The sequence below is a fragment of the Crocodylus porosus genome, unplaced genomic scaffold (assembly GCF_001723895.1).
Source record: "Crocodylus porosus isolate Cpor-Errol unplaced genomic scaffold, CroPor_comp1, whole genome shotgun sequence".
NCBI lineage: Eukaryota > Metazoa > Chordata > Crocodylia > Crocodylidae > Crocodylus > Crocodylus porosus.
In genome coordinates this window covers 33,167,338-33,181,721 of record NW_017728917.1, presented here as the reverse complement: position 1 = coordinate 33,181,721, position 14,384 = coordinate 33,167,338, and the positions used below count along the sequence as shown (strand labels likewise).

Genomic DNA, 14,384 nt, shown 5'->3' with positions numbered 1-14,384 from the left:
CGCTGGCTCCGGCAGAGGCCGAGCACTCCCGGCAGTCCCCTCCAGCGCGCGGGCGGCAGGAGCATCCCCTCACGCAGCCGGCGGCAGCGGCACCGCAGCGAGCCGACGTCGCCGCCTCACAGCTCGCTCCCTCGCCGCTCTGCCCCCACCGCCGCCTGCACCGGGCGGGCAGCGGCAGCCCCAGGACCCCCGCGCCGAGCCGGACGCGCGCCCCTCCCAGCCGCGGCCCCAGGCAGAGGCAGCGCCCGAGCACCTGGGTGAGTAGCGGTAGCCCGGGGGGCCGCGGGCCAGCCCGCCACCCACTGGTGCCCGCGCGCACGTTGCGGCAGCCCCCGGGTGCTGGGCAGCCCCAGCGGGGCCCGGCCGGGGGGCGGCCAGGGCCGGTCCTTCGTAGGGGAGCGGGGCTGTGAAAGCTTCCTGCTCCCCGCCTCTTCCACCCCTTCACCGTTGCAGATGGCGCAGCCCATGCTCCTGCCCCACACGCCCCGGTATCGCCCCTCCTCTCTCCCTTTGCAACTTGCCTGATGGAGCAAAGGTGCTCTCTCCTTCCCGAAGTCCTTGCAGCTCGGAGGAAGCCAACAGCGCCCGGGTGGGACTTGTGAGTGTCTTCCTATTGGAAAGTGATTTCTCTTTTTCCCCACCCCAGGTGACCAGTCATGACAGCTGAAAAGACCATTCCCATCATTAACGGCAAGCCAGAAGATGCTTTGGACCCAGAAGCCTCCAGTACCAACCTCGTCCACAGTAACGATAAAAAGGTGCACGAAAGGGGCCACTGGAACAATAAGGTTGAATTTGTCCTGTCTGTGGCTGGGGAGATTATCGGGTTAGGAAATGTGTGGAGGTTCCCCTACCTCTGCTACAAGAATGGAGGAGGTAAGCTGGCATCCTGTGTCAACTCGCTGCTCACCCTAACCAAATGGTAAAGAAACAGGAAACAAATGCTTCCCTGAGACTTCTTGCACTGGGTATAAAGGACAGGTGTTTTGAAGACTTCGGGGATTGTGCTGCTGGGGAGGTGCTGCACATTTTGAGGCTGTGCACCAGTGCTTTTTGCTTTTGGAAAACTTTGTAGAGTTTCCTTCATCTTTCACAAATTCATATATGCTTTTGGGAAATTATGTTTTGTCATGAACTCAGGGATGCATTTACAGACCTTTGTGAAATCATGTGGAAATGGCCTAATGCAATTCAAAATGGTCCCATTTGAGCACTAGCATCTCATGAAAAAGAGGCTAAAATGCTGTTAAAATGGATTGTGTGCTATTGGATTTTTTCTGCATGGAATAATAAACACGTATGCATACTGTCAAAATATGGGACAAGGTGACAACATGAAACAGCTGTGTGCTGTTCAGAGTAAAACCAGAATGTTTTGATAGTGGTATATGGAACACATTGCAATCATAGACTGAACCTTTAGAAAGCCTTTTCTTCTTCTATCATATCTTCATCAGTAGCTTTCTTCTCTGACAAAAGATAGTCTCTTTAAATAAACTCCACCTGCTTTGGTTTTTCATTCTCAGCCCACAACAATGGTATAGGGAAGGAAGTTGAATTGTTTGCTGGTTGAACTGCTTGCTAGCTACATTATTAAATATTAGAAATGTCATTACATATCAAAGTTGTGGAACAAGATAAAAAGATAATAGTTATTCAACAGCGCACCATACTCTAAGACAGTATGTAATACATAGGATGCATGCCAGTTATGTGGAAGTAGTTCATTCATGGTATACAAACTATTTTTTACTTAAAAGCTAAAGCAGTAGTTAGAGCATATGGGTTAGGAAGAAAATAATGTACCCAGTTGTTTTAATAGACAGATGCATAAAAACCCATTCTTCAGTGCATCTCCTCGGAGATAAATTTGGCCTACCATTTTTAGCATTGTTACTCAAATGAGTAATGCCACAGATTATTTTGGCCCATTTTGTTTCCCATGTTTCTAAAGAAATATGTACCATAAGTACATGTGCTCTGTAACTTGGATTTCCTTTTGTTACTGCACTCTCATAAAAGTTGTTTTTAAGATTATGCTTTTTAGTAGGGTTTTTATTATGTAAAAATAACAGTGTAGGTTTGAAATATGGAGATTTTTCATTTGTTAGAATTTTCCCTGTGTTTTTTTGGCAAGGTAAAATCTGAAAAATCAATATGAAACGCATATGAAAACAGACTTTCCTATATGTTATCCTGTGTGCGCTCAGCTAAATTATAAGTGGGTCTGTATGTGTTCTATATATTTTAGCTAATCAACATATAATACCGTTCTTTAATTAATATAATTTTGGATATAAAAAGAACATAAATTACAACATTTACTTATATTTCTAATAAGACAACTAATAGGAAAATCATATTCTGTTCCCAATTTTAGCTTTGCAGCTACCTTGAATTGCGGTGCCTTGTTTAACCTGGGATCAGAACTGAGTTCATTTAATACACAGAGTTTCTGCATCTGTATATACTGTTCAGGCCAAAAGTTGTGAAAAGACATTCTAGGGTATATATCTACACTTTTCCAAGCAGGCTAATTTACCACCATGGTAAACATGGAGTTCCATGCTACTGTGGCTAGGCTGCTTCTGCCACAGTGTGACATCCCTTGATGATTTTGATTTGTTTATAAGCATGAGAATGTGTTTACTGGTCCTGGTGGATTTTATTGCAAGATAAATAGTCCTTTATAATTTTGATAAGTTATTATCTGATCAAACTATTTATCTGGATAGTAAAAACACCATTTTTCTTCTGTGACGCTGATATAAATCTATTGAAATCAGTGAAGTCATGCTAATGTAAAACTGGAGTGAATAGGTACTCATGCTAAAGTAATTATGAGCACATGTCCTAGCAGGCAGAGCAGGAGTTGATTTAAACTAACAATTCTCAAACCCTGGTCCATTGAGGATTTGATGGACGGGGTTTGCACAGTGAAATGTTTGGAGATACTACCTTTTAAAGAAGCTGGGAGAGGAGGTGGTCCAGGCGGAGAGGGTCTGCAGAATAAAACTGTAGGTCCTGGTGATACTCCACTGAGCTTTTTCAAAGCAGGTATACTTAGCTGTACCTCCTGCTATAGATCAAAGTGGCTGAAACATAAACCATCATTGCAGCTTCCTCTGTGTCTTTTTTTCCCATTACACAGAATACCTGGTTATTTACACTGCCTCATAGATTTCCTAAAACAAAATTCAGAAACACTTGGTTCATAGATGCAGGTATCCAGGTTGTAGTCATATTGGTCTAGAGGAAAAAGCAATCAGGGCTCAAGGACAGAGGGGATATCTTTTATTAGACTAACAAGATTTTTGCAAAAAAAAAAATTCTTTAATTGCAAGCTTTCAGGCACAAACACCATTCATCAGGCATCATCGAAAAGATTCTAGAAGTTCTCCTGGGTAGAAATGGAAGCTCATATTTCATAGGATTTCACAGAGGGGTCAATAGATGGAAAACACCTCTGGGCAGCAGTTCTTAGCTGGTTACCTAGAAGAACTTTTACAATCTTTTCTCTGATGCCTAATGAAGGGTGTTTGTGACTGAAAGCTTATAATTAAATAATTTTTTTAGCAAAAATCTTGGTGGTCTACTGAAAGATATCAACTCTGTCCACAAGCCCTGATTGGTTCATAGATAACATTCAGGAAGTAAACCCATATTCTTGCAGACATGGTTACAAATGGTGTTTCATTAAAGTTAAATTTTATTTTCAGGATCCTTGTTAAGGAAGTGAAATTATCAGTGTAGTGTGGTATAGCATAGTGTTCAAGTAGTTTGTTGTGGATGACAGTATTTTAAAATATGTGTTCCTAAAAGAGAAAGGGAACTATTGTGCATTTAAATGGTGTTTTGAAATGCCAGGATAATGATTTAAATCAGTGGGAAGTCTCAGCAGAAGTTCAGATTAAAGTGTTATAGGCCTTTATTCAGAAACAACAGGTAGGGACTTGGATTCTGCCATTCTAGCTCATGCTAAATAGTGCTTTAGTCTGCAAGTAGCCCCAGTGGTGTCATTGGAATGTTGTTTATTGCTTTACTTCATGAAATATGAATAAAGGTGGTACTGAGTTTCTTGCTGTCTTTAGTTTGCTGTTTCCTTTATGCTTGTTTACATCTTCCCTTGTTTAAGTTTAAGTTAGGGACAGACATTCAAAAATCCTGAGCCTGAATTGATTCAATCTTTGCAGGATAATCTATCCTGGCTAGGCTAAATCGGTTTTGTAACCAGACAGACATCCCGTAAATGCAGGCATATGCCTGCAGTGGGTTAGGCTAGAAGCTGGGAGTGCTAGAGCAGCCCTACTTTGCCTTGCATAGTACTGAGCAGCCAGGGAGCAGAGGGGAGGGGCCAGCCTTGCTGTGGAGTAGAGAGCCCTGCCCAGCTCAGAGAGAATTCCAGGATGCTGGGGGAGTCTGATTTGTCTTAAACTAGTAAGGGGTCTGGGACAGAGATTGTGTAAGCCAGTTTGACCCAAATCAGTTAAGACTGATACTACATTCAACCAGGTTTATCTTAACCAGTTTCGGCCATTTTCAAACTGGTTTATGTGGTTTATGTACACTGAACTTCTGTTATGTTACAGATTTGAACCAGTTTCTGATCACTTAAACTGGCTTACCTGTAATGTCTGTCCCTAGCCTTAATGAACACCACTAAATTCAGTAGCATGGTTTGGTGCACACAGAATGTAGTACAGAGCTCTTCTCCTATGTCTTTTTTTTTTTTTTTTGCTTATTGCTTGTTGTAAAAAAACTGTACCCTGTTTTTAATTACGTATGTTAGATATGTAGGGAAGGTCTTGGGAATAGCAACGGATACAATTAAGATCAGAATTTGACCTAACATTTATTTTTCCTTATCTCTTTTTGTGTGTGTAACCTATGCACATATTACTGTATTTGTCTTTCTGCTAATTTGCTGTTATAGACTAATATTTATCATGATTAATCATTAAAGAAAAGAAATGCCTTTTAATTTAAAAATGATGTTAATTTTATTAATGTGAAAAATTTATTGTACATTAATCCATAATAAAAGTATTTAATACTGTAAAATTCTGGCACAGGGTTGTATATATTGCATAATTTGTAATCTTCACTGTGGGAAACTAACAAAAATGCTTGGTTACTTTCCTAATACGTGGAGTTACAGTGTTCATTTTTTGGTTAACATCTGCTTCTGATATAAGTCCTCCTGTAAGTAGCTGCTTAGTTCAATCTGTCTGTCTATGCGATCTTCATCATACTCAAATACCTTACATAATTCTATCTGGATTTTATTTTCACAATATGCTAGAGTGACCATGAAGTATCAATCCCGATTTCGAAATGAAAAATTGAGACATAGAGTAGATTAAGTGACTTCTCCATGATCAGACAAAAGATTGGCAGAGCTGGATTTTGAATACATAGGGCACATCTACACATGCATTAATGTACTGTTGCTAATGCGCATTAAATTTAGTACCTGCAATATGAGGTATAGTCTACTGTGCATTAAAGTGCATGTGCAGACATGCCCACAATGTCTTGCCCATTAGACAATCTTTCCCAAATTTGTGGGATTAAACTGAACAGGACTTGGTCTATAGTAAATAATTTTTAATGTTTAAGGTCTGATTCTTTAAACATTTTCTTCTGTGAGTTGCATTTTCTTGACTTCAGTGGTACCATACGGAGAAATAATGATTTGTAGATTCCATCCTTTATTTAAAGAAATCAGATTTCTCTTTTCTCTTTCAAGGGATTTTATTTGCTCTTACTAACTTTTCATCAATGTTTTGCTTATAGGTGCTTTCCTCATTCCATATGTGGTTTTCTTTATTTGCTGTGGAATACCAGTATTTTTTCTGGAGACTGCCCTGGGACAGTTTACTAGTGAAGGAGGTATTACATGTTGGAGGAAAGTTTGCCCTCTCTTTGAAGGTAACAGAAGTACTACTTTGTTCTTTTAAAAAAAAATGTATGATATGTTTCATAGTTTCATAGTGCTTAGAGTCGGAAGGGACCTAAACAGATTATCAGGTCTGACTCCCTGCCCCAGAGACGAGTAAGTGCTGGGGCCATAACACCCCAGTCAAATATCTGTCCAGCCTTCTCTTGAAGACCCCCAAGGTAGGAGAGAGCACCACCTCCCTTGGGGGTCCATTCCAGAACCTGGCAGCCCTAACTGTAAAGTAATGTCTCCTGATGTCCAGCCTGAACCTTCTCTCTAACAATTTGTGGCTGTTATTCCTAGTAAACCCTGGTGGTGCCTAGGAGAACAGAGCCTCACCCAATTCCTGCTGGTCCCCCCCTAGTGAGTTTATAAACGGCCACCAGATCCCCTCTCAGCCTTCTCTTGCGGAGGCTGAATAGATTCAGGCCCTTCAGACTGTCTTCATTGTGCCTGACCTGCTGCTCCTTGACCATGTGAGTGACCCTCCTCTGGACTGTCTCAATGCTGGCCATATCCCTCTTGAAGTGCAATGCCCAGAACTGGATGCAGTACTCCAACTGCAGTCTGACCAACGCTGCATAGAGGAGAAGGATCACGTCCCTAGACCTGCTTGTGATGCATCTGTAGATGCATGACAAGTTGCGGTTAGCCTTACTGACGGCTTCCTTGCATTGGCGGCTCATGTTCATCCTAGGGTCAACAATGACTCCAAGATCCCTTTCTGCCACTGCTTTGACAAGAGGGGTATTCCCCAGGTGTGTTGCTGGTTCCTTCTCCCTAGATCCAGTATCCTGCATTTGTCTACATTGAATTCCATCCTATTGTCATCCACCCACCTCTGTAACCTGTCTAGATCTAGCTGGATTCTGTCCCTCCTCTCCAGCATGCCCACCTTGCCCCACGTCCTGGTGTTGTCAGTGAATTCGGTCAGCGTGCTTTCCACACCCACATCCAGATCATTTGTAAAGATGAACAGTACAGGCCCAAGGACCAAGCCCTGGGGGCTCACTGCCCACATTCCTCCAGGTCGAAAACGACCCATCCACCACCACTGTCTGGGTGCAACCATCTAGCCAATTTGCCACCCATCTGACTGTGTAGGAATCAGTGCCGCAGTCACCTAATTTTTTTAAGAGAATGTGGTGGGAAACAGTGTCAAAGGCCTTCTTAAAGTCCAGGAAGATGACCTCTACCTCAGCACCCTCATCCAGGGACTTTGTGACCTGATCATAAAAGGAAACCAAGTTAGTCAGGCAGGATCTGCCCTCCATGAACCCATGTTGGTTGCCCTTGAGCATTACTTCCCCTGCTGGGCCCTTACAGATGTTCTTGTTGATAATTTTCTCAAAGGTCTTCCCAAGGACTGAGGTAAGGCTGACTTGCCGGGGTCCTCCTTTCTCCCCTTCTTGTAAATGGGGACTACATTGGCCCTTTCCCAATCCTCTGGTACCTGGCCAGAGCCCCACGAGTGCTCATACAGCCGTGCCAAGGGTCCTGCCAATTCCCTCAGCACCCTTGGGTGAAGAGCATCTGGATGTACTGATTTAAACATGTCCAGCCCCTCCAAAAGTTCCCTAATGTTTGAACCAATTAATATTAAGATATATAGAAAACAGCATGGTCTTAATTTTAAAGGTCTGAAGTACAAAAGATTTCTGTGTTTTTTTTCTTTCTCTAGGCATTGGATATGCTACCCAAGTTATTGAAGCGCATTTAAATGTCTATTACATCATCATTTTAGCATGGGCTATCTTCTATCTATTTAACTGCTTTACCACAGAGCTCCCATGGGCCACTTGTGGGCATGAATGGAATACAGGTATGGCCTCAGTAAGACTAATAGCTGTAGAAACTCTTTAAATAGTTACTATGTTAACTTGTAGGGGCTAAATACTCACCTGATAGGAACTGACTTAGCTCCATTGAAAGCAGTGGATATGTGTCAGTCAATCATCAGAGAATTTGGTATACAGTATTTACCTTGGTTTGTAAATTACTGGGGCAGAATTTTATTGGTGTATTTGTCTTTTATAGATCTTTCTCTTCTCAGATATATTTATTTGAAAATGGTCAGAAAAAGCTAAGCTTTTCATTTCATATTTTGGCCAAAAACCGGGATCCTGGCTCAGGACTCTCTTTGTTAACATTCAGGGAATTCAAATAAAAACTGGTGGTGGCATGATATGGCTCTCAGTTTCTCATCAGTTCTTACTGAGCTCCTAGTAAAACCAGTGGGAGTTTTGTTTTCATAAATATGGGGGAATATTAAGTGAAGACCTTTGAATTTGATCTTTCTACAGTGTTAAATATCCAGTGATTAAATATTTCCATATATTCAGATCAGTATATCAGTATATTCAGTGATCAAAACTTTTATATGCATGGGTTTAGTCTTGCATACCCTTTTCATGAAACAATGCCTGGTTCCTTTGGGTAGTGTCTACTGGCCTGAATAATGACTTATTTTGTGAATTGGGTTTTGGAAAAGAGGTCCCTTTATTTCTCTTCACATGGAAATTCTTGTCATTTTATCGTTCTTCAATATTACATTCACTTTTAAAAAGATTATAGTGATACATAAAAAATTGTATCCTAATACTACTTTTGAAACAGTAAATTGCTTTTATTTTTCATGAATCTTGACCCCCTTCCCCTTTCTTTGTATCCCATCACCCCACTTATTTCAGGTTATGGCTTTGACTAGTGTTCAGTGGGCCCAGTCCTGTACTCCAAGCATACTTCCAACTCAGTGATAGGGCGTATTAACAATCCAGGATGTGGCCTGCTCATCTCTTAAGTGAAACCTTGCCAGTAGTGATCATTATTTGAATAGCATATGTAATTTCAACAATGCTGAGCTGGTTTGGTATCTTCAAAGTACTAGCGCACCGATAAAGAATTTTTTTGCCGATTCTGACGGCTGATTATTAACCAGCCATAGCACTGGGAGAGGTGGGCTACAGGCCAAAATCACCACGGTCCTTTCCATAGAACCCCCTACCAGTGCTGCATTGTCCACCCTGCCCCCGTCCACCCTGCATGCAGCCCCAGCCCAGCCTCACCACCGGGAAGAGCCCAACACAGCCCCTGGCCCAGAGTGGGCAGCCCACCCTTGTCCTGCTCACAAATCCAGGGGGCATATACCCCACATGCCTCCTCTGTGCCCCCAGATGAGCTACCTGCAGCTCTATGCCATGTCCCACCCTGCCACAGCTAGGCAGCATCTGCTCCTTCCCCTTCCCCACTTCCTCCCTCACTGTGGGGGCCTTGAAGTGCCCCTGTGATGCCCCTTCCTTCCCCCATGCCCCTACTTCCCACAGACTTACCTGATAGATTCTGCTCTACAGGCTGCTGGGCTGTACTCCTGGCTGCATGCATGCTGTTGCTGCATGCATGCACACAGCGTTTATTGGCAACATCAGTCATATCAGCCAAACAAAGCCGATTGCCAATAATCATTTTTTCTTTTATTGGTGCCAATACAATATGGACCCATATATCAGTGTACCTCTACTTCACAGTTTTTCCATACACCACAGATAACAGTGCACCAAAAAGTAAGTGTCTCACTCTCAGGCCAGTGGAAGATTTTTGCTGTCAGAAAATGGCTTCTGAGCCAACTGTTGCAATTAGGAATTGAACTTCAGTGAGCCATCTGGAGCAAGCGGTATCTTTTAATTTCCTGCTATTCACCCCAACTCAAAGGTGCTTTTTTCTGCCTCAGGCATGTCACTGACCCTTGAAGTTGTATCTGTGCATTCAAAAGTACTGTAAATGAACATAGCATACTGTGTGTGCATATCTTCCTGGGATGAATGTGTGTGAATCAATGACCAAAATGCATTTTTTTCCAAGTGAAGTATTTAGAAACCCTTCTGTTTTGCTCAAGGATAGTTAAAATTATGTCATTACAGGATGAAAATACTCTGAAGACATGGAGAAGCACGTATGCATATGTGATAGCAATCTTTTTTGTTTGTTTGTTTGTTTATAGAAAATTGTGTGGAATTTCAGAAGCTTAATATGAGCAACTGCAGTCAAATCTCATTACAAAATGCCACTTCTCCAGTCATGGAATTCTGGGAGTAAGTGTATATAAACTTTTCTTTTAACTAAAATCGATTATTTTTTAATATTCTTGATCATGTACAGCTATTTAGGGTTTGTGTCCTGTAGCCCTTGGTGATGTGAGATGTTCAGTCAGAAACTGTTTTCTTGTATAATCCAAAAAGATCAGAAAGAGAATTTAACTTGGTAGAGCATTCTAGAGAAGAGATTCTGTAAGTAGCTTTTTCTGTTTCCCATAGAGTTGTGGAGAGAGGGTATTTTGGGCATAGAGCTCAATTCTGTGTTCAGTTGCATAATAATTTTCCTACTGACTTTAGAGGAAATAACATAAAAAAAGTAGTATTAGGGAACAAGAGGGAAGGAACTGAAGGTAGTTTTAAATATTTGTTAACTGGTATTTTTCTTAAGGTCTGTACCTTTTACATTTTTTGAGAAAGCTGATAGTCTATGGATTGTATTCCATTATTTTAAAATGGAGAATCTCAATATGAATGGTGATAGTAAAAGGAGGAAAATTAAGTATCTTGTATCTCCTTGATTCAGATTACTAGTAAACTCGGTAATAAAGAGTATCTGTTAACTAATTGAGGGCCTTGTCTTTTAATTCTTTGCTTTGAATTGTGATTAAATTGATTATTCTTCATTAATGCTTTATTTAAATAGGTGTATATGTAACTGCCTTTGCTCTACAAAAACAGTAAGACACTCAAAAATGTGTTGGTTTTAAAGTGACATTTAATTTATAAAAATATGTCACTACAATTAAATATTTTGATGGCATGTTCTATTCATCCTAATCTACAGATAGAGCCTTATTCTGAAGCTGTAGGATCTTAATCATAGTAGTGAGACATGGAGAGAGCTTATCATGGTATATATTTTGAACTGCGTCTTAAGTGAGAGGTCTACATTGATATAACATAGATGTGCCACTTGCATCATGGTCAATTAGTCTTTCCTTTCAGTTGCATGGGTTATTGAATAAATATATAGTGTTTTTCTAAACAGATTCATTTCAATTACTATGTGTTCCTACTTCACGGAAGGTACTACCATGACCTTAGTATAGGTACATCTGGAGCTTTTCACTTTTCAAGGTAGGTAGAATATGAAACTGAGAATGTTGTTGGCTGGGAAAGAAAATTATGATATGGAGGGAGCAGAGAGGCTGAGGGAAGAGCCTAGCTTGTGAATGGTTAGGAAAAGCCATACCAGCCAGTATGTGGAAGGAGGGTATTGCTGTACATTTTCTGATACTTTAAGATAATTACAATTAAACTATTATAATAGTTAATGAAGAAAGTATGTTCTGTGATCCATTAGCCTTGCTTTTCTATTGTGTTTACTTGTAACACAATTTGGAAAATTCAGCAACATACAGAATCTCACTGAATTATCAAAACAAAGTGATCAAGTTCTTTTGAATCAATACACAAAACCTTAAACCAGATTTGCGCCTGATATCCTATGAATCAATGTGTCAGCAAGTACCTGTTTTTCAGCTTTCTAAAATGCAACTCTGCTAATGATGGAAATACAGATACACTATTATTTTGTTTTCTACTCAAAACCCACTAAACATAAAGAGAAACAATCTACTGCATTTAAACATAAAACCTGGTCACAGTGGATCTTGAATATACCAAACAATGAACAAGCCAACTGAGTGTTAAATACCTATTTTAATTTTAAAAGGGATGGTCAGATTCAGCCTTCTATTTCTAACTAGCATGTAAATACTGTTTTAAAATGTGTGTTCAAAAGTTGTAAAAAGCATTCAAAACAGATGAGAGAACAACTAAAATATTTTTTTAAAGAAAGGCTCTGATTGGGTGTATTCCTCTGGGCATAAACCTGCACTTGCTTTGTGAATTCAGATCAGCAGTTCTGAGGTGCTTTCCACATTTTCAGTGAGCTGAAAACCTTTGTTAAGAATACATAATGACAGTTACCTTTTGTTATTTATCTGGGGCTTCTTTTCCTTTGTTGTTATTGTGTGGACAAGCTGTTGATAATACTAGCCAAAACACCTTAAGAAAATCAAACTGTTATCTATTTTCTCTGGCCAAATGAAACTGATGTTGCATAACTTTCCCCCATTGGCATCTGCATGTGTTCTAGTCCTGCTGAGGAAGATGTTTGCTGAGTTAAAATTTCAGTGGATAAAACCTTGCATGGTTTCAGGATTTATCAGACAACTAACAAATTTAGGAATTCATTTGTTACAAAAAAATACCAGGAAGTCTAGTTATTTTATCATGGCTGGTAGAAAGTTTAGATTAGAACAACCCATTTTATTATAATTCAGTTATATGTTCTTTACATTTCATTTAGTTTTGTGAAATCAGATTGAACTAATTGCTTATGGGTATGTCTACATGTGATGCTACGTCGCTATAGTAACACTCTACAACAGTGTAGCATCTGTGGGCATCTACACATGACCAGCAGCTATTTTGCTGTAGTGACACACTCCCCCAGTACAGCGCACCGCTATGGCGAAGTAGCTGCGAAAAATAACCATGCATCACACATATGGCACCTTATGGGCTGTTACTGTGCTATGATTTAGTACTTCAAAAAGCAAGTACTAAATTATGGCACAGTAACAATGTCAGCATAGTGACACATATAGACATGCCTTTATATGTACCGGAGAGAGAGAGTTGTTAATAAGTAGTTATTCTACTACCAGCCTAGCAAACTTCTACAGCAAGTGACCTGAAGATAAATGTTGGCAGAAATGTAATTGCACTTAACCACAGATCTTGCTAACATAATGCTGATATAGGGATTTCTCTTGTAAATTATAGCATCAGAAACAGGAGTATTATCAAGGGGCATACCACAAAACAGGCTGGAAGATGGGTTGCAGTTTGGGTAGACTCTGTGCTGAACAGACAACTGTTGCCATTTACACAGTCCTTATATAGCTAGCATGTGACAGCTTCTGGCACTGCAATGACCCAGTTGGGGGAAGAGTTAATTTGCAAAATATTGCCTAATTTCTTTGCAGGTAGTTAGCTTTATGTCTGTGAAAGAGGTTTTATTGATTAGTTTGATTGATTTGGGAGCAGTAGTTCTCTAAGCAGTTATGGTATCGGAAGACTATCCACGTTTTGTTCCTAGTTTGTGTAGTGCATAACATAATAGGAGGCCGTGACTGGATTTCTCAGCTATGGCAGCGATACACGTAGTATTAATAGTAATAGTAATAGTAGGAGGAGTAGTAACAGTAACAGTACATTGGCTTATCCATATTCTTTGATGTGCTATGGAGAGCCCAGCTCTTGGGATAAAAGTTGCTTGGTTTATAAACATCTAGTCCTGTTACAATATGTGACTAAAGGTATCAATTAGTGTCAACAATGATATCATTTTTATATTAGTGCCTTCTCAGCTAAGGTAGAAGACAACAGTACAATTGTAAAATTCTCAGGCAGGTGCTAAAATGTTTCTTTCATAACTACTACATTACCCCATGATGTTTGTTTGAGTGGTTCAGTTATTCTCCATACTTATAAAAGTTTATTTTTAAAAAATATTATTTATCTTGAAAAGGATACAACAGTTACAGCAGTTCACACTGACATAATGCTCTCTATATTTCAAAGAGAATAGAATAGAATGTACCCATGTCTAGGAGAATCCTGAAAATTTCTGTGTTGTATATATTTTGAAAAACTGAGGAAGGCTTTTCCAAGAAGTTCCCTTTTTTACAGTACTTTTTGGTATTTCACACCGTGCAGGCCAAAGGGCTGGCCATTATTAGTTAAGGTTGAAACTGGATCAGAATCTTCTATGGTTTTGGGGGTGGAAAACTTGTATTGTCCCTGTATATTTCCAATTTTTAACACTTCTGTAGCTTTGTCTGTTCTCTGGTATCCTGCTAGAGCCAAGAAAGTAGCTGTAAATGAGTGTAGTGGGGATGGTTGGAATACTTAGCAGTATAGCTTCTATAATGTACACACAGATTAAATAAATATTCCACAGATTTGAACATAAGACATTTTCTTTTGTTTCACATGCAAGCTTATTTCCAACAACAGTAAGTAACAACTGGGGTTTTCATTAGGCGTGTGTGAAGCAGGCCGTATTCGATTTGGATTTGGCCCGAATTAGGGGACAGTGATTCAGTTTGCTGATTCAGGTCATTGTCCCAATTCGATTTGGCTGAACCCCCTGACATGGCATGGGGCATTCAAGGGTGGGGAAATTTAGCTAACCTGTACCAAAACAGTGTCATGCAGATGCAACAGAGCATAACAGATGATGCACACTCCTCAGTGGCAACCCCCCTTGCCCTTTTCGAAGGTACATTTGTCCCCCCCCAACTTATTTTACCATTTTATCCTCTAATATTGTTGCCCTG

General features: G+C 40.3%; 1 protein-coding gene across 3 annotated transcripts in view; it reads left to right on the top strand.

The window, feature by feature from the left end:
- The first annotated feature begins 6 nt into the window (after positions 1 to 6).
- Positions 7 to 14,384, top strand: part of SLC6A11 (solute carrier family 6 member 11) — a 306,352-nt gene continuing 291,974 nt past the window's right edge. Inside the window, exons 1-5 of one of the 3 annotated variants that reach the window (XM_019537042.1) lie at positions 7 to 257; positions 647 to 876; positions 5,797 to 5,931; positions 7,623 to 7,763; positions 9,939 to 10,029. In XM_019537042.1, coding sequence (XP_019392587.1) covers positions 657 to 876; positions 5,797 to 5,931; positions 7,623 to 7,763; positions 9,939 to 10,029 — 587 coding nt within the window. In that variant the 5' untranslated portion in view covers positions 7 to 257; positions 647 to 656. Of the gene's footprint in view, positions 258 to 519; positions 877 to 5,796; positions 5,932 to 7,622; positions 7,764 to 9,938; positions 10,601 to 14,384 lie in introns of those variants that run through there. The other 2 variants (XM_019537044.1, XM_019537043.1) reach the window with 2 other exon arrangements.